We start from the raw sequence: 20,750 nt of genomic DNA, 5'->3' as shown, positions 1-20,750 counted from the left end.
GGGATGCAGCTGAATGCTAGGGACGGCTGCCAGTCATCCTCCATCAGCAGTTGGCTTCGGATGTGCTAGAGCATCTCAAGGTCTTGGGCCTGCTAGTCGGAGTCCCCACTCGCCAAGCTCCCAATTGTGAGGAACAGCCACTGCCTGGCCTGGGGTGGTCCGACTACAGTGAAGCGAGTCTGGCCTGTGGCTGTGAACCACCTCTCCAGCTGAATGAGGGTGTGGCTGCACTTCCATGTGATGAAGGTCTGCATTGAGAGGGCCGAGAATGCGCGCCTCCTGCTCCTCTTTCATGTCAAATATCAATGCAAGGTAAAAATTTTCAGGCACAGTCCACCATGTCTCCTCACTGCAAGCCCTTGTTTTCATATTCTGGACTGCTCCTTCCTGATTCAGAATCCATCCTGTGAGTCCTTTGTTCTGAGCTGGGTCTCTTACAGACAGAATATATATATGGGTCCTGTTTTATTATTCACTTGCCTACCCTATCTCTTTTCATTGGAGTATCTAATTTATTTATATTTAAGGTTATTATTGATAGGTACTCTCTTATTGCCTTTCTTAATGCCTTTGTTCCTCTTTTTATTCTTAAAGGCAGTCCCTTTAACATTTCTTACAATGGTGGTTTGGTGGTAATAAGCTCCTTTAGCGTTTTTTTTTGTTTTGTTTTGTTTTTTTTGCCTGGGAAGCTGTTTACTTCACCTTCAATTTTCAATGATAGCCTTGCTAGATAGAGTAGTCTTGGTTTCAGATCCTTGCTTTTGATTACTTTGTATAAATCATACCATTCCCTGCTAGCCTGTAGTGTTTCTGTTGAGAAATCAGCTGATAGCCTTATAGGAACTCCCTTATATGTAACTGACTGCCTTTTTCTTTTCTTTTCTTTTTTACTGTTTAGTATACTATTTTTTTTAAGTTTTATTGCTAAAAGTATTACAAAGGGTATTACATATGTGTCCTTTTTTTCCCCTCGCCCTTGACAATCCCCCGTCCTCCCCTACCCCCCAGTTTCTTATGTCCATTGGTTATGCTTATATGCATGCATACAAGTCCTTCGGTTGATCTCTTACCCCGCTTCCTTCTGCCCCCTAACCCTTTCCGGCCTTCCCGCTGCAGTTTGACAATCTGTTTGAGGCAGCTCTGCCTCTGTATCTATTATTGTTCATAAGTTTATAATGGTCTTTATTATCCATGAATGAGTGAGATCATGTGGTATTTTTCCTTCATTGACTGGCTTATTTCACTTAGCATAATGCTCTCCAGTTCCATCCATGCCGTTGCAAATAGTAAGAGTTCCTTCTTTTTTACAGCAGCATAGTATTCCATCGTGTAGATGTACCACAGTTTTCTAATCCATTCATCTACTGATGGGCACTTAGGCTGTTTCCAGATCTTAGCTATGGTGAATTGTGCTGCTATGAACATAGGGGTGCATATATCCTTTCTGATTAGTGTTTCTGGTTTCTTGGGATATATTCCTAGAAGAGGGATCACAGGGTCAAGTTCCAGTTTTAGTTTTTGGAGGAAACTCCATACTGTCTTCCATAGTGGCTGCACCAGTCTGCATTCCCACCAGCAGTGCACAAGTGTTCCATTTTCTCCACATCCTCTCCAGCACTTGACTGACTTCCTTTTTCTTGAGGCTTTTGAGTTTCTCTCTTTGTTTTTAACATTTGCCATTTTAATTGTGATGTGTCTTTGTGTGGGTCTTTGGGTTCATCTTTATTGGGACTCTCTGTGCTTCCTAAATTTGCATTACTTTATCCTTCACCAGGTTAGAAAAGTTTTCTGTCAATATTCAAACTGGTTCTCTCACCCTTGCTCATATTCTTCTCCCTCTATTACCCCTATGATGAGGATGTTATTTCACATGTTTCATGTTGTCCCAAAGTTCCCCTAAACCAGTGGTTCTCAACCTTCCTAATGCCATGATCCTTTAATACAGTTCCTCATGTTGTGGCGACCCCCAATGTCATTGTTACAAATTGAACATAATTAAAGCATAGTGATTAATCACAAAAACAATATGTAATTATATGTGTGTTTTCCGATTGTCTTAGGCGACTCCTGTGAAAGGATTGTTCGACCTCCAAAGGGGTCGCGACCCACAGGTTGAGAACCACTGCCCTAAACTATTCTTATGATTTTAAATTTTGTTTTGTTTTGTGTTGGTGCTCTGATGGAGTGATTATTTTCTACCTATCTTCTAATTTGCTGATTTAATTCTTTGCTTACACTGATGTACTGTTTATTCCTTCCAATGTATTCTTTATCTCAGATGTCATCCTTCTTTTCCAACTGTTTTTTCATGTTGTTTTTCATGATATGTTGAGTATTCTTAAAATTATTACTTTATACTATGTTTTTGATAAATTGCTTGCCTCCATTTCATTTAGCTCTTTTTGCGGAGATTCCTCCTGTCTTTTATTTTGGACCTGTTCCTTTATCTTCTCATTTGGCTGTTTCTTTGTGTTTCTGTGTATTGGATAGGGCTGCTATCACTCCCAGTGTTGGTGGGGTGGGCTTCTATAGTGGGTGTCTTATGGGACCCAGTGGTGTACTCTCCTTTATTTTCAGAGCTAGATGCTCTAGGAATGTCCCTTGTGCAGGTTATGTGGGATTACATGTTGTAATTGAGTCTTGATTGCTGTTGTCCCTTTCACGGATGGGCTCAGCCCTCAGGCTGGCTGACTTTGAGGCTCAATGCTGAGCACTTCATGCCAACTGTTACACAGATGCTGACAGAACAAAATAAGATAAAATAAGAGCAAACTGAAAACAACATGGGATAAAACCAACCAACCAAAACAACAAAAGAATAAGAAAGAAAAAAGAATACTAAAACACAAGAGACAGTAAACTAGAGAAGAGGCTCTGGACAGGCTTCTCAGTTGGTTGGAGTATCATCATGTGCACCAAAAGGTAGAGGGTTTGAGTCCCAGTAAGGAAACATACCTACGTTGCAGGTTTGATTCCAAGTTGGGATGTGAATGGGAGGCAACTGATCCATGTTTCTCACATTGATGTTTTTCTCCCTCCTCTCTCAGATCAATTTAAAAACATAATTAAAAAGATTAGAGAAGGAAAAAAGAAATAAAATAAGAGTATATGAAAGAGAAAAGAATAAATAAGAAATGAACAAATAATAAAGGAAATAATAAAATTTTAAAAGGTAATGATAATGAATAAAAATATTGAATAGGAAAGAAAAATGAAAAAAAATAATAAAACATACAGAGAAAAAATAAAAGAGAGAAATAAGAGATATGAAAGAAAGAAGAGGAGAAAGGAAAAAAGAATTATAAATGAGATATAACAAAAAATACAGAAAAGGTTAAAGAAAAATAATGGAGTTTGCCTCCTCAGTTTTTTGTGCCTGCTGTAATCACCCTTTAGATCTGCTGTTTGGGGAGCTCACTGGATTTTACTCCAATGTTGTCCAAATCTGGCCACTTGGCGTGCTGGTCCTGGGCCCCCTGGGAGGTTTTCTGGTGCTGCCAATATCACTGTTCTTGCTTGGCTCTTGGCAATCTGACTGAAACTCAGTAGGGTGGAGCCCCAAGAAGTTTGATGTGCAGGGCCTTTGTCTTGGTTTTGCACCTTGAATGTTCCTGCTCTGAGCTGCTCTCCCTTCCCCCTCGGAATTGCAGTCAGTGGGTTTATTCAGGACCTGGCTGGGTTGGTTTAACAGACTGGTGTTGGGGGTAGTGCCTGTAACTTGGGCGGGAGGAAGGGAGAAGGGCAGGGTTCGACCTCTCCTTCCCAAGGTTGATCTGGCTGAACTCAATGGGGAGTTCGGTTCTGGTTCTCTGTAATGCAGCTGAAAAGCCCAGCATATGTCCGCTTATCTTTTGGACAGGAGCCCACCCCAGAGGCCCAATATTAATCAGTTCTGCCCAGGTCCCTGGCTCCACCTTGCTGCCCTACCAATAGGAGGGGATAAATATAAATTTTAAAGAGCAGCCTTTCTTGGCATTCCAATCTTTCTGCATGGCTGGCCTCCACCCAGACTCCAACTGAACCAAATGTTTGAATCCTCGGCATGGTCAGACTGAGCATTACAGGTGCAGACTCCTAGCCCAGCGCTGCTTCCCCTTGTTTTAGATCACATCAGGACAGGGCAGACCCAGCAGTTCTGCAGGTGTGGGGAGGGGCATCGCCTGGGCACTCGAGGTGGACAAGACCAATCCTCTTTTCCAAACCACATTGTTCAGCCCCCATCTGGCTCTCTGCCCAAAGTTCTTCCAGTTAATAGAGGATCCCTCAGAGTGACTTCCAGATGTATGGATCAGACCCCTCTGCCAGCCCTGGGCTTCTGTGTGGCCCCTCCTGCAGATGAAGATCAGAGTGAACTTCCCAGACTGGTGTACCAAAGAAATTGTTCTTTCCCTGGGATGGTGGGGACTGAGTCTCCCCATTGGACTGAATCCCAACTGATTCACACCACCGGATGCTCTGGATTGGGGATCTCTGAGTGGGGCCGAGATCCCACGCTCCCAGGGAAAGGGGCTCTGCTGCTGCAAAATTCCTCCTGATCTGTGGGAGTTGGCTCACCCTCTCCGTGTCTCCTCCACGCCCTCTGCTCTCAGTATTTCAGGTCAGCTACACTTCAGCTGGTTTTTCAAGCCACTTGCTCTGCAGTTTAGCTTTAAGTCCCATTTGATGTTGCAAACAGACAGACAGAGCCTCTGGCTACTCTGCAACCATCTTGGAATTCCCCTCAATATAAATGTTTTTAAACCATCTTGCCACTCTTTGTCTTACAGGCTTTATTACTTGCCATTTGACTTGTAGACAAATTCCATCAAGGCTAAATCAAAGTAATTTTGAATTTATTTTTTATATAATATCACTTTACATATTTTTTCTTGTAACCAGGAAGCTTCATTTCTAAACCAGTTGTGATTTCCTTACTGGAACAAGGAAAAGAGCCCTGGAAAGTTGTGAGGAAAGAAAGAACACTATATTCAGGTGAGTAAGAACCAATTGGGTAGGGGAACCCATTCCTAGAGAACACTGTTCAACTACTTAGGGAAGAGGCACACCCTTCTGATGTTTAGAAAGTCCTCTTTAAAGGTTCATGGCCTGAAGAGAAAAGGTCTGAGACCTGGGGAGCAAATTAAGGTCTTAGCTGGGGATACTAATAGAACTACTTTTTTTTTTTTTTAATCTCATTTACTATTCTTCTTTTTTTCCTCCAGTTTTCCTCCCCTTTGAAAAGGGGGTGAGGGATAGAGAGGTGCTCTCTTTGTTTTCTGTTGACAGCCATTCTATCTACCTTCACAGAAGGAAGAAACATGAATTTGATAGACTATAGGGAGAATGATTCCATGGTATAGCATCTACCTCTATTTTCATCTCCTTTGAACCTCTTGTTTAAAAAATATTCTTAAATTCCTTTAAATAAAGACATCTATATGTTATCATTTTGTATTTTGCCCTCCATATATTCAGGTTTCTAGCTGAGGAGACTCATTTTAGGCTAAAAGTTCGTAATTTATAACAATAGGGCCATTTAAGTGCCTTATTTATAATATTATATCTTCTGGTTTACTTTCTACCAAAGGAAAGAAAAACATGTTTGTTTGTTTTTTTTTTCTTTCCCCAATTCCAACTTGTTTTCTTATTCACATTTAGGTAACTAAATGACACAACTATTAATACTAACAAAAAAACAATGAAATGCAGAGGTTCCAAGTGAATAAGATAATACCAGTTTAGTTCGGAAACATTTAGCCAAAATAACAATTGTTGACTCATTGTTAGACATCTTAAACAAGATCATTTTTTTCTCTTCCTTTGTTTCTTTCTTCCTTTAAGTGAGTTTTATTGAAGTACTAGAGGCCCAGTGCATGAAAATTCATGCATTGGAGGGGGTGATCCCTTAGCTTGGCCTGCCCCCTCTCACAGTCCGGGAGCCCTCAGGGCCGGGAGATGACCCGGCAATCAGGGGAAGGCGACGCCCCCATCACACCTCTGCTGCTGCCACTGATGGCAGCGCAAGCCTTGGCTGGTCCTGGTTACCTGCACCTCAGGCCAGCCCTGGGCAGCTGGGGGGCTGATGGGACTGGGCGCCACCATCTTGTGGCTGTGGGCACCGCCATCTTTGAGGGCATGGCAGTCAATTAGCATATTCCCTCCTTATTGTCTGTGGGCGCCGCCATCCTTGCCACAGTGTGAGGGTCAGTTAGCATATTCCCTCTTTATTAGATAGGATGACATGCATACAGAAAGGTGGGCAAATGAGGAAAGGCTTTTTTAAGGAGGTAATATATAAAGAGAGACATGAAGTAAGACTGAAGCCATGTGACTCTCTAAGAGAAGAACATTCAAAGGAGATAGAAAAGGCCTAAGGAGCCCTGGCTGGTTTGGCTCAGTGGATAGAGTGTCGGCCTGCAGACTGAAGGGTCCCAGGTTTGATTCCGGTCAAGGGACATGTGCCTGGGTTGCAGGCGCATCCCCAGTAGGGGGTGTGCGGGAGGCTGCTGGTCGATGTTTCTCTCTCATCGATGTTTCTAGCTCTCTATCCTTCTCCCTCTCTGTAAAAAACCAATAAAAAAATATTAAAAAAAAAAAAAAAAAGGCCTAAGGAAGAAATTAGCTTTACATGTTTGAGTACTAACAAGAAAGCTATTCTGGCTAGAACAGGTGGAAAAGAAAGGGAAAGTAATAAGAGAGGAGATCAGAGTTAGGCAGGGTCCTGGTTTGCATCTGAGACCAGACTGGGTGGTGCTGAGGCCAGGATCCTAGTCTCAAGCAGCTCTGTTTCTCAAGATGGCATGGTCTCAGGGCCCGCACCGGGTGCCCCGGAGTGTCCATGTTGGGAGCAGAGCTCCGCAGTCTCCGGTTTGGCAGCCCCTTGGAAGACCTGCAGAATCTAACTGTCCCTAGCTCATACACACACACACCACACACATCCACACCTCTATCGCTCCCTCACTCTCTCACACTCTCTCCCTCTCTACCTTCCTGCCGGTTGCCATCAACGATGCCAGTTTTCAAGGAGATTCCAAATCTTTCAATGATTGGGGGTGATTTAATTCCATCACCTCCCTTTTTTATGGGTATCATGTTCTCGCAAGTGATGACTCTGGCATGCCAGAGGCAGCTCCACACGGGTCCTACCTGTAGTGGAAGGTGGGGAAGAAGGAGGAGAGAATGCAGGAGCAGCAAGTGTGGTGGCCATCTTGGCAGAATGGGTCCCAACACTTAATTTTTATCAGCTGTGATTCTTAGTGTATTTATGACCAGTTTTTTCAGTGTTCAGATATTTTCATAGACTCATTCTTTTCTCATAGTTACTCATGAGTTTACATATTAATTAATTAAATTAGATACTTTCGGGGAGGGGAGGGGTTAAACTGGACTAACTTGTGAGGCAGGAGTGCCTTGTCAGTTGGACCTGTAGATGTGGCTATATCCCCAGGACGTGATCAGACTAGCCTTTCTTTCATGCCCTAGCCCACCTGTGTATTGCCTCTATGGAGACAGATAATAGTAGTTGCTATATGGCTTAAGGAAAATAATCTGGAGGATTCAATATACCCAGCCATATTGAACACAGTATATACTGGTTGTTAGCCACTCTACCCACAACTGATCAATTTTACAAAATGAACACCCTTGGGAAGCCACGTCCACCCTGGCAGAGTGCTCTCCTCTTGGATTTGGAAAATCTATTGCCAAATGCATCAAGAATGTTTCAGAATTTTCCTCCCAAAGTTTATGTATATATTTTAAATTTACTCTTTTTATTACTATCATGTCTGGGATCTTTTTGTCTCCATTATATTTTATTGTTAAATATATATAAAAAAGTTATTTTATATTTTAATTTTATATCCTACTACTTTACTTTATTCTGTTACAATTTATATTATTTAAACCTGTTAAGTTTTCCAGTTATGTAGTTATATCATCTGCAAATAGGAGTACCTGCTTTAAAATCCCCCCCCTTTTTTTTTGGTTGCTGTTTTATTTTTTTATTCAATTTATTGGGGTGACATTTCGTTAATAAAATTATATAGGTTTAAAGTGTACAATTCTATAATATATCATCTGCATATTATATTGCATGTTCATTATCCAAAGTTAAGTCTCATTTGGTCACCAATTATCCCTCTTTTACCCTCTTTTACTGTCCCAATCCCCTTTCCGTCCTGTAATCACCATACTATTGTCTGTTTATAAGCTTGAGGGTATTTTTTTGTTGTTTTTGCTAATCTTTTTACCCTTTTCACCCAGCTCCTCAACTCCCCCCTTCCCCCACTGACACTGTCAGTCTGTTTTCTGAACCTATGAGTCTTTTCCTATTTTGTTTGTTTACTTTGTTCATTAGATTCCATATATAAGCCTTTCTCTGACTGGCTTATTTTGCTTAGCATAATACTCTCCAGGTCCATCCCTGCTGTCACAAAGGGTAGAGTTCCTTTTTTCCCCCCAACCACTTAATATTCCATTGTGTAAATGTACCACAGCTTTTTTATCCACTGATCTACTGATGGGCACTTTGGCTGCTTGCAGATCTTGGCTATTGTAAATAGCACTGCAGTGAACATAGGGGTGCATATATTTTTTCAAATTAGTGTTTTGGGTCTCTTTGGATATAGTACCAAAAGTGAAATTGCTGGCTCATAAGGCAGTTCCATTTTTAATTTTTGAGGAAACTTCATACTGTTTTCCACATGGCTGTACGATCTGCTTTCCCACCAGCAGTGCATGAGGGTTCCCTTTTTTCCACATCTTTGACAACAGTTGTGTGTTAACTTATTGATGATAGCTATTCTGTCAGATATTGTGGTTTACATTTGCATTTCTCTTGATGATTAGTGACATTGAGCATCTTCATATTTTTATTGGCCATCTGTATGTCCTCTTTAGCGAAGTGTCCATATCCTTTGCCCATTTTTTAACTGTATTATTGTTTTTGTGGTGTTGAATTGTATAAATTATTCATAAATTTTGGATAGTAACTTCTTATCAGATGTATCATTGGTGAATATGTTCTCCCATTGAGTGGGTTGTCTTTTTAGTTTGTTAATGGTTTCCTTTATGGTGGAAAAACTTTTTAGTTTGATGTAGTCCCATTTGTTTATTTTTTCTTTTGTTTCCCTTGCCCTAGGATATATATCAGAAAAAATATTTCTGCAAGAAATGTTCAAGATTTTACTGACTATTCTATAAGATTTATGGTTTTGCATCTTACATTTAAGTCTTTAATTCATTTTGTTTATACTTGTGTATGGTGTGCAAGAAGGTGGTCTACTTTTATTTTTTTACACATATCTGTCCAATTTCCTACACCATTTATTGAATTGAATAGACTGTCTTTACCCAACTCTATGTTCTTGCTTCCTTTGTCAAATATTAATTGACCATAAAGGTGTGGGTTTATTTCTTGGCTCTCTATTCTGTTTTATTGATCTATATATCTGTTTTTATGCCAGTACCATGTTGCTTTGTTTACTATGGCCTAGTAGTATAGTTTGATGTCAGGTAGTGTGAATCCTCCAGCTTTGTTCTTCTTTACTCTGTTTAGGTATGTTCGCTCTATTCCCATTTTGCTGAGAGATTTTATCATAAACTAGAGGCCCGGTGCATGAAATTTTTGCATGGGAGGGGGTTGTCCCTCAGCCTGGCCTGCACCCTCTCCAATCTGGGACATCCCCCTCACAATCCAGGACCGCTGGCTCCTAACTGCTTGCCTGCCTGCCTGCCTGATCACCCCTAACCACCTCTGCCTGCCTGCTTGATCACCCTAACCGCCTCTGCCTGCTGGCCTGATCTCCCTTTAACTACTCCCCTGCTGGCCTGATCGACCCCAACTGCCCTCCCCTGCCAGCCTGATCTCGCCCCTAACTGCTTGCTCCCCTGCCGGCCTGATTGACCCTAACTGCCTCTGCCTTGGCCCCCACCACCGTGGCTTTGTCCGGAAGGAAGTCAGACATCCAGAAGATGTCCGTTGATCTGGTCTAATTAGCAGATTACCCTTTTATTAGTATAGATGGGTGCTAGGTTTTATCAGATGCTTTTTCTGTATCTATTGATACAATCATGTGATTTTTACTCTTTATTTTGTTTATGAGGTATATAACTTTTATTTGTGAATATTACATCCCAGCAATAAATCCCACTTGATCATGGCATATGATTTTCTTAAGGTATTGCTGCATTGGTGTGCTAATATTTTGTTGAGAATTTTAACATCTATGTTCATCAGGGATATTGGCTTATCATTTTCTTTCTTTTTTAACACATTGTATGCGGGAAACGTATTTATACGTTTTACATATTTATACATTCTACTAGTGTAGTAGAGCGCGGGACACGTATTAATACGTTTTTTATAGACTAGCGCAGCTGTGGGCAAACTACGGCCCGCGAGCCAGATCCAGCCCATTTGAAATGAATAAAACTAAAAAAAAAGACCGTACCCTTTTATGTAATGATGTTTACTTTGAATTTATATTAGTTCACACAAACACTCCATCCATGCTTTTGTTCTGGCCCTCTGGTCCAGTTTAAGAACCCATTGTGGCCCTCGAGTCAAAAAGTTTGCCCACCCCTGGACTAGCGGTAGAATGCGGGTAACGTATAAATACGTAAACTAAAGTTATCGTAATTTTACTGAACGTTGCCATTTGCGCAAAAAATTAGCAAAAATGGCCCGCGCCACCTGTTAGCGCGCGATAAAAACTACCCGCAAACAATGTGTTAAAAAAGGAATTTTTATTTACTTCAGAGTAGAAGGGAGAGGGGGAGAGAGATAGAAACATCAATAATGAGAGAATCATCGATTGGCTGCCTCCTACATGCCCCCAACTGGGGATTGAGCCTGCAACCTGGGCATGTGCCCTGACTGGGAATTAACCATGACCTCCTGGTTCATGGGTTGATGATCAACCACTGAGCCACACTGGCCAGGCTCATTTTCTTTCTTTGTAGTGTCTTTATGTAGGTTTGGAAATTAGGATAATGCTGGCCTCATAAAATGAGCTTGTGTCTTTCTTCCTCTTTAATTTTTTGAAGTAGTTTGAAAAGAATAGGTATTCATTCTTTGAATGTTTGCTAAATTCACCTGAGAAGCCATTCATTCTAGGACATTGGTTTGTTGAGAGTTTTTTAAATTACTGCTTCAATTTTCTTAGCTATAATTGGTCTATTCAGATTTCCTGACTCTTCCTGATTCAGTTTTGGAAGGTTGTATCTTTCTAGCTATTTTTTTATATAGTCCCAATTGTCCAATTTTTTGGCATGTAGTTGTTTACAATATTTTCTTACAATCCTTTGTGCTGTTCATTTGTTACTTCTCTTTTATTTCTGATTTTATTTATTTGGGTCCTGTCTCTTTTTTCTTTATGGGTCTGGTTAAATGTTTATCAATCTTGTTTATCTTTTCCAAGAACCAGTACTTGGTTTTTATTCTTATTCATTTATTTTCTTCATAAAAAAATGCATTTTAGCCTTAGCCGGCTTGGCTCAGTGGATAGAGTGTCAGCCTGCAGACTGAAGGGTCCCAGGTTCGATTCCGGCCGAGGGCACATGCCTGGGTTGTGGGCTCGTTCCCCAGTGGGGGGTGTGCAGGAGGCAGCCAATCAATGATTCTCATCATTGATGTTTCTATCTCTCTCTCCTTCTCCCTTCCTCTCTGAAATCAATAAAGAAATATATTTTTAAAAAATGCATTTTATTTAATGACCAAGTACACAAATACAAATACACATTCACACACTTATATAATTAAAACAATATTGACGCTTACCAGGTAGGATGCATTGAGAAATGCTCTGCTCTGTGTTCTTTCATTTAAAAAAAAAAAAGCGGGTCACAACTTAGTAAATTTTGCAAACAACAAATATGTTACAACACATAACAGCTCTAGAGTAATACTAACTTATAATTTTGGGGAAATTTATAGTCTTCCTCCTTCTTAGAATTAGCCCACAAGAGTACTCTATGTACTCAGAGAAAACAAAAATTAACTTAGCCTTGTTACACATGTCCAGCCTGGACATGGTGGGTGCTTTCAGTGTGCTTAAATCACCTACTTTCCCAGGCCCAAAACTGAGGGGGTGACTTGCAACTATGTGTGTACTGCACATTTTATCTAACAGTCCTTTTTATATATGCTATTTCATTTGATCTTCACAACCCTGTGAAGTAGGCAGAAAAATATATATTACCAGATTTGCTTTTCAGATAAAGTTAAGGCTCAAAGTGGTTAAGTGATTTTCCAGGTTATCAAATATTTGGGAAGAGGCAGAGAGAATAAGAACCATTAACTTTTAGGTTGAGGTTCTTTTCTCTAAACCACATAGACTCAGAGAGTACAATCTGACCTCAAATATTTTTACCACTTAATCCTCCTTTTCTTATTGTTGATTCAAGTTTTTATAGGACACAATAAAAGACATGATTCTAAACTTATCCTGCAATGTTTATACTTCTCTACCAATGAAAACTTATGGCCATAGGATATATATTCTTTTGGAAAGTACTGTGTCCTTAGCTTTAGTCTAAAGGAACATCTATACTAGTAAAAGGATAATATGCTAATTAGACCAGATCGACTGGACATCTTCCGGTCATCCTGCCTTTCTTCTGAACAAAGCCACAGTTGTGGGGGCCAAGGCAGAGATGGTTAGAGGCAATCAGGCCGGCAGAGGAGAGCAGTTAGGGGCGATCAGGCCGGCAGGGGAGGGCAGTTGGGGGTGATCAGGCTGGCGGGAGAGGGCAGTCAGGGGCGATTAGGCAGGCAGGCAGAGGGGTTGGGGGATCAGGCAGACAGGCAGGTGAGTCTTTAGGAGCCAGCAGTCCCGGATTGCGAGTCAGACATCGCTCGAGTGGTCCCAAATTGGAGAGGGTACAGGCCGGGCTGAGTGGCCCCCCGGCCCCCGTGCATGAATTTCATGCACCGGGCCTCTAGTCCTATATAATAAAAGCCTAATATGCAAATTGACCGAATGGCAGAATGACCAGTTGCTATGACATGCACTGACCACCAGGGGGCAGATGCTCAACACAGGAGCTTCCCCCAGCTTGAAGGCCCCAGGCCAGCCAAGGCAGGGTTCCCCGATCTCCCCACCAGTCTTCCTGCAGCGGGAGACAGCTGATGGCAGCAGTGGGGGGCAGGGCTGGCTGGCGAGTGGGTGGTGCTGTCCCTGATTGCCCTGCTGGTGGCTGGGTTTGGGGCCAGTGAGTGGGTGGCTTCAGGTTGCCTGCTAAGGTGAGTGCCAGTGGCGGCCCCCCAATCACCCCGCCTGCTGGTCACCTTGCAGAGGGAGGTGACCGGTGGTGGCAGTGGGGAGCAGGGCTGGCCAGCGGGCAGTGTCAGACCACCAACCAAGGCTGGTGCCAGCTGGGGCACCCCAATCGCCCTGCTGGTTGCCCCACAGATCGGCTCTGATCGCCGGCCAGGCCTAGGGACCCTGACCTATATATTGGGAACAGTCTCTCAGATTTAAAAATTAAAACCTGGCAAGGCTACTCTAACACTGAAAAAACAGGATGATGCAGCAATGACATGCATGGACTCTGGCTTGCACATTTTGTGGTCAGCCCTGATTTTGACACTTATAACTGTGTGACAAAGCCAATTACTTAACTTCTCCCTGTTTCAGTTTTTCTACCCATAAGATGGGGAAAATGGTACTACTGCCTCAGAAGGATCATGTTATGTAGCTGCCCATACAAAAGCAAGATGCCTTTCACCTGTATGAAAAGTATGGTCTTTGCTGCATGCAGCATCCTGGATCGCGAGAGGGATGTCCAACTACCAGTAACACAGCAGTCGGACATCCCCCTGAGGGGTTCCGGATTGTGAGAGGGCACAGGCCAGGCTGAGGGAACACCCCCTGCTCCTGTGCACAAATTTTCTGCACCGGGCCTCTAGTAAGAAATATGAAAGATGTGAAAGGTGAAGGAAATTGAAGAGACAAGAGAAAAGGATGTAAAATAGAATGTATTAATGGATTCTAGTCCCTTTAAGCTTTTAGTTTTGTGACAGAGTTCAATAGAGAGCTTTAATGCAGATGAGATTTGAGGCTTTTGAAGATCAAAGTCTTGATGAAGTCATTCAAACTCAAATTTTGAATGAGTAATGATGGTAGGCCTCAGGGTCTTCGAAAACTTGTACTTTTTGCTTTCCCAAAGTTCTAGGATTTGAATGCCACAATACAAAATGACTCATGTTTTTGTCCATTGATGATCTTTATATTTTTTTAAATGAAGTCCATGTTAGAGTCCATGGATATCAGTGTTCTGCAAAACTGTCAGGGATCCAAGGTTCCAGGAGGATGAGAAAAGCTCCTCCTTCCCCATCACTACACCCTCCAAACCCCAGTACTTAGTTTTTAGACTCTATTTTATTTTATTTTTACACTTGAGGCCTGGTGCATGAATTCGTACACCAGTGGGGTCCCTCAGCCAGGCCTTTGAGATCGGGTTGAATCCATCTCTCCAACATCCCCTGAGGGTCCTGGATTGCGAGAGGGTGCAGGCCAGGCTGAGAGACCCCACCAGTGCACGATCGGTACAGGGGAGGGATGGAGGGATGTGGGAGGTTTGCCAGTTGGGGAGGGACAATGGGAGGGCCCCAGGGCATGTCTGGCCAATCTGGCTCAGTCCTGATTGGCTGGACCCCAGCAGCAAGCTAACCTACCGGTTGGAATGTCTGCCCCCTAGTGGTCAGTGCACGTCATAGTGACTGGTTGGCCAGTTGACTGTCTTCCCCCTGGTGGTCAGTGCATGTCATAGTGAGCGTTTGAGCAGCCTTAGCATATCATTAGCATATGGGTTGCAGGTTTGTTCCCTTGGCTTTGATTGGTTGAACGGACGACCAGACACTTAGCATATTAGGCTTTTTTTTATATAGGATTCTCATCCAAGGATATTGTTTCCATTGATTTTTAGAGAGAGTGGAAGGGAGGGAGGAGAGAGAGAGAAACACCTTGATTGGCCTCTCTCCTGTGCACCCATGCCGGGGCTGGTGATCAAACTGAGGTATATGCTCTTGATCAGGAATCGAACCCATGACCCATTTTGTGGCCATTTTGTTTGTTTTTGCTATGATCTTTATTTTTCCCTGTCTTCTACTCATTTTTGGCTTTATTGTTCTTTTTATAGTCTAAAGTTAGATGTTTCTCTGTTTTTGAGATTTTTCTTGTTTCTTGAGGTAGACCTGTAATGCTGTGAATTTCCCTCTTAGGACTGCTTATGCTATGTTATATAGATTTGGGGTTGTGTTCTCATTTTTCTTTCTTTCAAGGTATCTTTTGATTTCTTCCTTGAAATCATTGTTAACCATTCATTGTTTAGTAACATGCTATTTAGCCTTTATTTCTTTATGTGTTTTTCAGGGTTTTTTTGTGATTGATTTCTTGTTTCATAACATTATGGTCAGAGAAAATGCTTGATATAATTTCAATCTTCTTAAGTTTATTGAGACTTTTTTTGTGTCCTAACATGTGGTCTATGCTAGGAAATGTTCCATGTGCAACGTCAAAAAATGTATATTATGTTTTGGGGTGAAATGCTCTGAAGATACCACTTAAATTGCTTTGGCTGGTGTTGCTAAGTGGTTGGAGCATCAGCCCACTAACAGGTTCAATTCCTAGTCAGGGGTATGTACCTGGGTTGCAGTTTTGTTCCCATGGCCAGTCGGGGTGTGTGAGGGAGACAACCAGTCAATGTGTCTTTCTCACATCGATGTTTCTCTCTCTCTCACTCTCTCTCTCTCTCTCTCTCTCTCTCTCTCTCTCTCTCTCTCTCTCTCATTCCCTGTTTCCCTTCCTTCTACTCCTCTAAAAATTAATGGAAAATATATCCTTAGCTGAGGATTAACAACAACAAAAAAGATACCACTTAAAGTCATCTGTTGCAGTGTGTCATTTAAGACTGCTGTTTCCTTGTTGGTTTTCTGTCTGGAAGAGCTATCGATTGATGTAAATTAGGTGTTAAAATCCCCTACTATCACTGTATTACTGTTGATCTCTCAAGCTTCGCTTTATATATATTTAGGTGCTCCTTTGTTGAGTTGCTTAGATGTTAACAAGGGTTATATCTTTTTTTGAATTGCTCCCTTTATTATGGATTCTTCTTCTTTTTCTCTTATTATAGCTTTCTTTTAAAGTCTATTTTGTCAGATATTTATATTGCTACCTCAGTTTTTTGGGTTTTTTTCTTCATTTTCACTTGCATGAAATGTCTTTTTCCATTCCTTAACTTTTAGTATGTATGTATCTGTTGATCTGATGTGGGCCTCTTGTGGACAACATATATATGGGTCTTATTTTCTTATCCATTAAGCTAATTTATGCCTTTTGATTGGAGCATTTAAGCCATTTACATTTAAGGTGGTTATTGATAGGTACGTACTTATTGCCATTTTATTCTTTATAACTATGTTCCTCTGTTTTTTTTCTTCTTAATGAAGACTAACATTTCTTGTAATACTGGTTTGGTGGTAGTAAACTCCTTTAGTTTTTTTCTGGTCTGGAAAGATCTATTTTAATTTTAAATGATAGCCTTGCTGGATAATATAGTCTTGCTTATAGATCCTTGCTTTTCATCCATTTGAGTATTTCATGACAATCCCTTCTGCCTGAAACATTCTGTTGAGAAGTCACCAGACAGTCTTATGGGAGGTCCCTTGTAGATAACTAAATGTCATTTTCTTACTGCTTTTGAGATTCTCTCTTTGTTTTTAGCCCTTTTCATTTTTATTATAATGTGTCTTGGTGTGGCCCTCTTGGGATTATATCTGGTTTGGGACTCTCTGCACTTCCTGGACTTGTATGTGTTTTTCCTTTACCAGGTTGGTGAGATTTTAAATCATTTCTTCAATATATTCTCGATCCCTTGCTTTTTTCCTGCTGATACCCCTATAATGTGGATGTTATATTTCATGTTATCTTTAGGTCTCTTAAGTTATCTTTATTTTTAAAAAATTATTTTTCTTTTTGATGCTTTGGTTGGATGTTTTCTGCTACCTTGTCTTGCAAATTGCTGATTTGACCTATTGCTTCATAAACAACTGTTTATTCCTCTTATTCTATTCTTCATTTCAGTGTTTCCTTCATTTCTGACTGGTTCTGTTATGGCTTCTCTGTCCTTTTTCATGCTCTCATTGAGTTTCTCAAACTTCAAATATCAAGTTCTTTGAGTATAACCACTTCTTTAAATTCTATATCTGGTAAATTGCTTGACTCCTTTTCATTTAGCTTTTTCTGGAGATTTATCCTGTTCTTTTATTCAGGGAATGTTTCTTTGTCTTTTCATTTTGCCTGCCTTTTTGTGTTTGTTACTATGTATTAGGTGGATCGGCTTTATCTTTCATTCTTGATAGGGTGGAGTTTTGTAGTAGATGTTTTATGGCATCCAATGGCACAGTCTCCTTGATCATATGAGCTGGATGCTCCAGGAATGCTCCTTGTTTGGAGTGTGTGCATCCTCTTATTGTAATTGAGCCTTTATTTATTTATTTATTTTTATTTTCATGGTACTTTATTGTTAAAACAGGCCACAACACTAAGCTTTGGCTTGTTCTGCCAATGTACAAGCTACAAATGCTTGCTTGGCAGTTGAGGGGCACTCTGTAGTAGCACGTTTGAAAATTCAATAAAAAACCATATAAAGCAGATATTCAAATAGTTTCCATAGGAACACAGATTAGTGTGACCCCATTGCCTAGGCCTTCCACATCGTTTCATCTGTGCCAACCTTACTTACAAAGACATTTCAAAACTAGCAATAATTAAGTTAAATGGTTCCCCCAAATCCCATAAGTCAAGCTATACTCACATGACAACTACAATAATGGCATCTACACATTAATACGAGCTGAAGCACAGGCTGCTGGTTGGCATTTCATCCCACTCTCCCAGGCACAAGAAATAGGCAGAGTGCTGATGTCCTGTTCCTCCACCTGAGGCAGAAGTCCTGGTTCTGGACTTGCTGCATCAGTTGCCATGTCGGCCCTGACGTCACAGAGTAATCAGCCAGCCTCTGGAATCCATTGAAAGTAGAAGTAGAAGCAACAATGTAAGCACCCAATTTTTAAAATGCATCCAGTTTCCCACATGCATCTCAGGCAAACCAAAGCGCTCTACAATGTGATCAAGGCCTTCACATGTTGATCCCCATATGCTGGATGATAATACTTCTCATCCGGTTTGGGCCTCTTCTGCAGAAGGGGCTTCATGTGTGTATGATCATCATAGAGGATGCAACTAAATATCCATATACTCCATCATTTCGCATAATACATAAGGAGTTTTTCTCTTGGCTCATCATCGTTGTCAGAGCCTGTTTGTTCCTTTAATACCAGTGTTGTGTGTGTGTGTGTGTGTGTGTGTGTGTGTGTGTGTGTGTGTGTGTGGTTTTGTTTTTTTTGCAATATTAATTGCAAGTGTGAAAGCTGATGCAACATAGTATCTTCCTGCCTCAGCTATGAGTGTCACTTCTGAGTCTGACTTGTCAAGGGCTGGATTGAATACACTGGCAATCTCTTCAAATTTAAGCTTTGTTTCCTCAGATCCAGGAAAGTCACTACCAATATCAAGCAGATGCATGTTGAAACCAACCTCAGCTCCCATGTCAAAGACACAGTGGGCATCAGAGATGGCCTGCATGAAGTTCTCAGAATTGGTACAACTACTTCCCATGTGGAAACTGACACCAATGACATCTGTTGCCAATTCCAAAAGAAACCTGTTGGTTTTGAACGTGGCACCAAATTTAACACTGAGGCAACAGACCACTTTGGAACCATCAGTAGCAATCTGCAAAACCAACTTTGCCTTTGGATGTTCCCTGGCAACTTTCATCAATTTGACTTCACTATTGAAAGTCATCCTTTGGTCTCCACTATTAACAGCATATTTAATCTGAGTTACTTTAAAAAAAAATACGTTTTATTGATTTCAGAGAGAGGAAGGGAGAGAGATAGAAACATCAATGATGAGAATCATCGATCAGCTACCTTCTGCATGCCTCCTACTGGGGATCGAGCCGACAACCCCGGGCATGTGCCCTTGACTGGAATTGAACTAGTCCACAGGCTGACACTCTATCCACTGGGCCAAACCAGCCAGGGAAAATCTGAGATACTTTTTTTTATAAGGATTTGCATAGATCATTCTCTCTGGAGGCACCCCAAGTGTCTGCACCAATTGTATTTCAGTCTTGCTGGCACTGTCAAATGCCATCCTGATGGCAGCTAGGATCTTCACTATGTTCTGCTGTCATTGCATTTGACTGCATAAAAGGGAGTGACCCAAGGAAGAGCTTTTAACCATTTCAGATGTTTCTTTAGACTATTTCCCAGGTCTGTAAAATAGAAGGCATCCTTATCATCGGAAGAAGAGACTTCATTAATTTTTTGATTCAGCATGTCCTTGGCAGTAAAGCCCTCGTTGAGGAAATGAAAGTCAAACTCTTCATTACTAAATTTGCTCATAGTTTCTAGATGTTCTGAAATGCAACAAAAAGGAAAATGAAGAGATGGGATTTTTTTAAATGGTTTTATTAATTTTTTTAAATTAAATCTTTATTGTTCAGATTATTACAGTTGTTCCTCTTTTTTCCCTCCATAGTTCTCCTCCACCCAGTTCCCACCCCACCCTCTGCCCTTACCCCCCCCCCCCCACCACTGTCCTCATCCATAGGTGTACGATTTTTGTCCACTGTCTTCCCACACTCCTCACACCCCTTTCCCCCTGAATTGTCAGTCCACTCCCTTTCTGTGCCCCTGATTCTACTATATTCACCAGTTTATTCTGTTCATCAGATTATTTATTCACTTGATTTTTAGATTCACTTGTTGATAGATGCGTATTTGTTGTTCATAATTTTTATCTTTACCTTTTTCTTCTTCTTCCTCTTCTTAAAGGTACCTTCAGCATTTCATATAATCCTGGTTTGGTGGTGATGAACTCCTTTAGCTTTTTCTTGTCTGTGAAGCTCTTTATCTGACCTTCAATTCTGAATGATAGCTTTGCTGGGTAAAGTAATCTTGATTGTAGGTTTTTGCTATTCATCACTTTCAATATTTCTTGCCACTCCCTTCTGGCCTGCGTAGTTTCTATTGAGAAATCAGCTGACAGTCATATGGGTACTCCCTTGTAGGTGACTGACTGTTTTTCTCTTGCTGCTTTTAAGATTCTCTCTTTGTCTTTTGCTCTTGGCATTTTAATTATGATGTGTCTTGGTGTGGTCCTCTTTGGATTCCTTTTGTTTGGGGTTCTCTGCACTTCCTGGACTTGTAAGTCTATTTCTCTCACCAGGTAGGGGAAGTTTTCCGTCATTATTTCTTCAAATAGGTTTTCAATATCTTGTTCTCTCTCTTTTTCTGTCACCCCCATAATTCGGATGTTGGTACACTTGAAGTTGTCCCAGAGACTCCTTACACTGTCTTCATATTTTTGGATTCTTTTTTCTTTTTGTTTTTCCAGTTGGGTGTTTTTTGCTTCTCGGTATTTCAAATCTTTGACTTGATTCTTGTGATCCTCTAGTCTGCTGTTGGATCTCTGTATAATATTCGTTATTTCAGTCAGTGTATGCTTAATTTCTAGTTGGTCCTTTTTCATATTCTCGAGGGTCTCACTAGATTTATTGAGGATCTCACTAAATTTATCAGCAGTTTCTAGAAAATTCTTGAAAAACCTTACAACTGTGGTTTTGAACTCTGTATCCAGTAGTTTGCTTTCCTCCATTTCTGTCATTTGTGACCTTTCTTTGTCTCCGCATTTTGG

At 41.2% G+C, this 20,750-nt stretch overlaps 1 protein-coding gene, 1 long non-coding RNA gene and 1 pseudogene across 8 annotated transcripts in view; 1 reads left to right on the top strand and 2 right to left on the bottom strand.

The window, feature by feature from the left end:
* LOC132217033 (uncharacterized) overlaps positions 1 to 20,750 on the bottom strand; it is a 238,102-nt gene that overhangs the window by 191,003 nt on the left and 26,349 nt on the right. The window lies entirely within an intron of this gene.
* The window catches only part of ZFP82 (ZFP82 zinc finger protein), a 64,453-nt gene that overhangs the window by 27,168 nt on the left and 16,535 nt on the right, over positions 1 to 20,750 (top strand). For 5 of the 7 annotated variants that reach the window (XM_059666919.1, XM_059666915.1, XM_059666920.1 and 2 more), the window contains one exon: positions 4,879 to 4,971. The exons of 1 other annotated variant lie outside the window; for it this stretch is intronic. In XM_059666919.1, coding sequence (XP_059522902.1) covers positions 4,879 to 4,971 — 93 coding nt within the window. Of the gene's footprint in view, positions 1 to 4,878; positions 4,972 to 9,121; positions 10,327 to 20,750 lie in introns of those variants that run through there. One more of the 7 variants, XM_059666921.1, reaches the window with a different exon arrangement.
* On the bottom strand, positions 17,822 to 19,505 carry LOC132217031 (ornithine decarboxylase-like; annotated as a pseudogene).

Source organism: Myotis daubentonii, chromosome 15, assembly GCF_963259705.1.
Source record: "Myotis daubentonii chromosome 15, mMyoDau2.1, whole genome shotgun sequence".
Classification (NCBI taxonomy): Eukaryota; Metazoa; Chordata; class Mammalia; order Chiroptera; family Vespertilionidae; genus Myotis; species Myotis daubentonii.
Note: the sequence above shows the minus strand (reverse complement) of the source record. Positions and strands in the feature narration are given on the sequence as shown.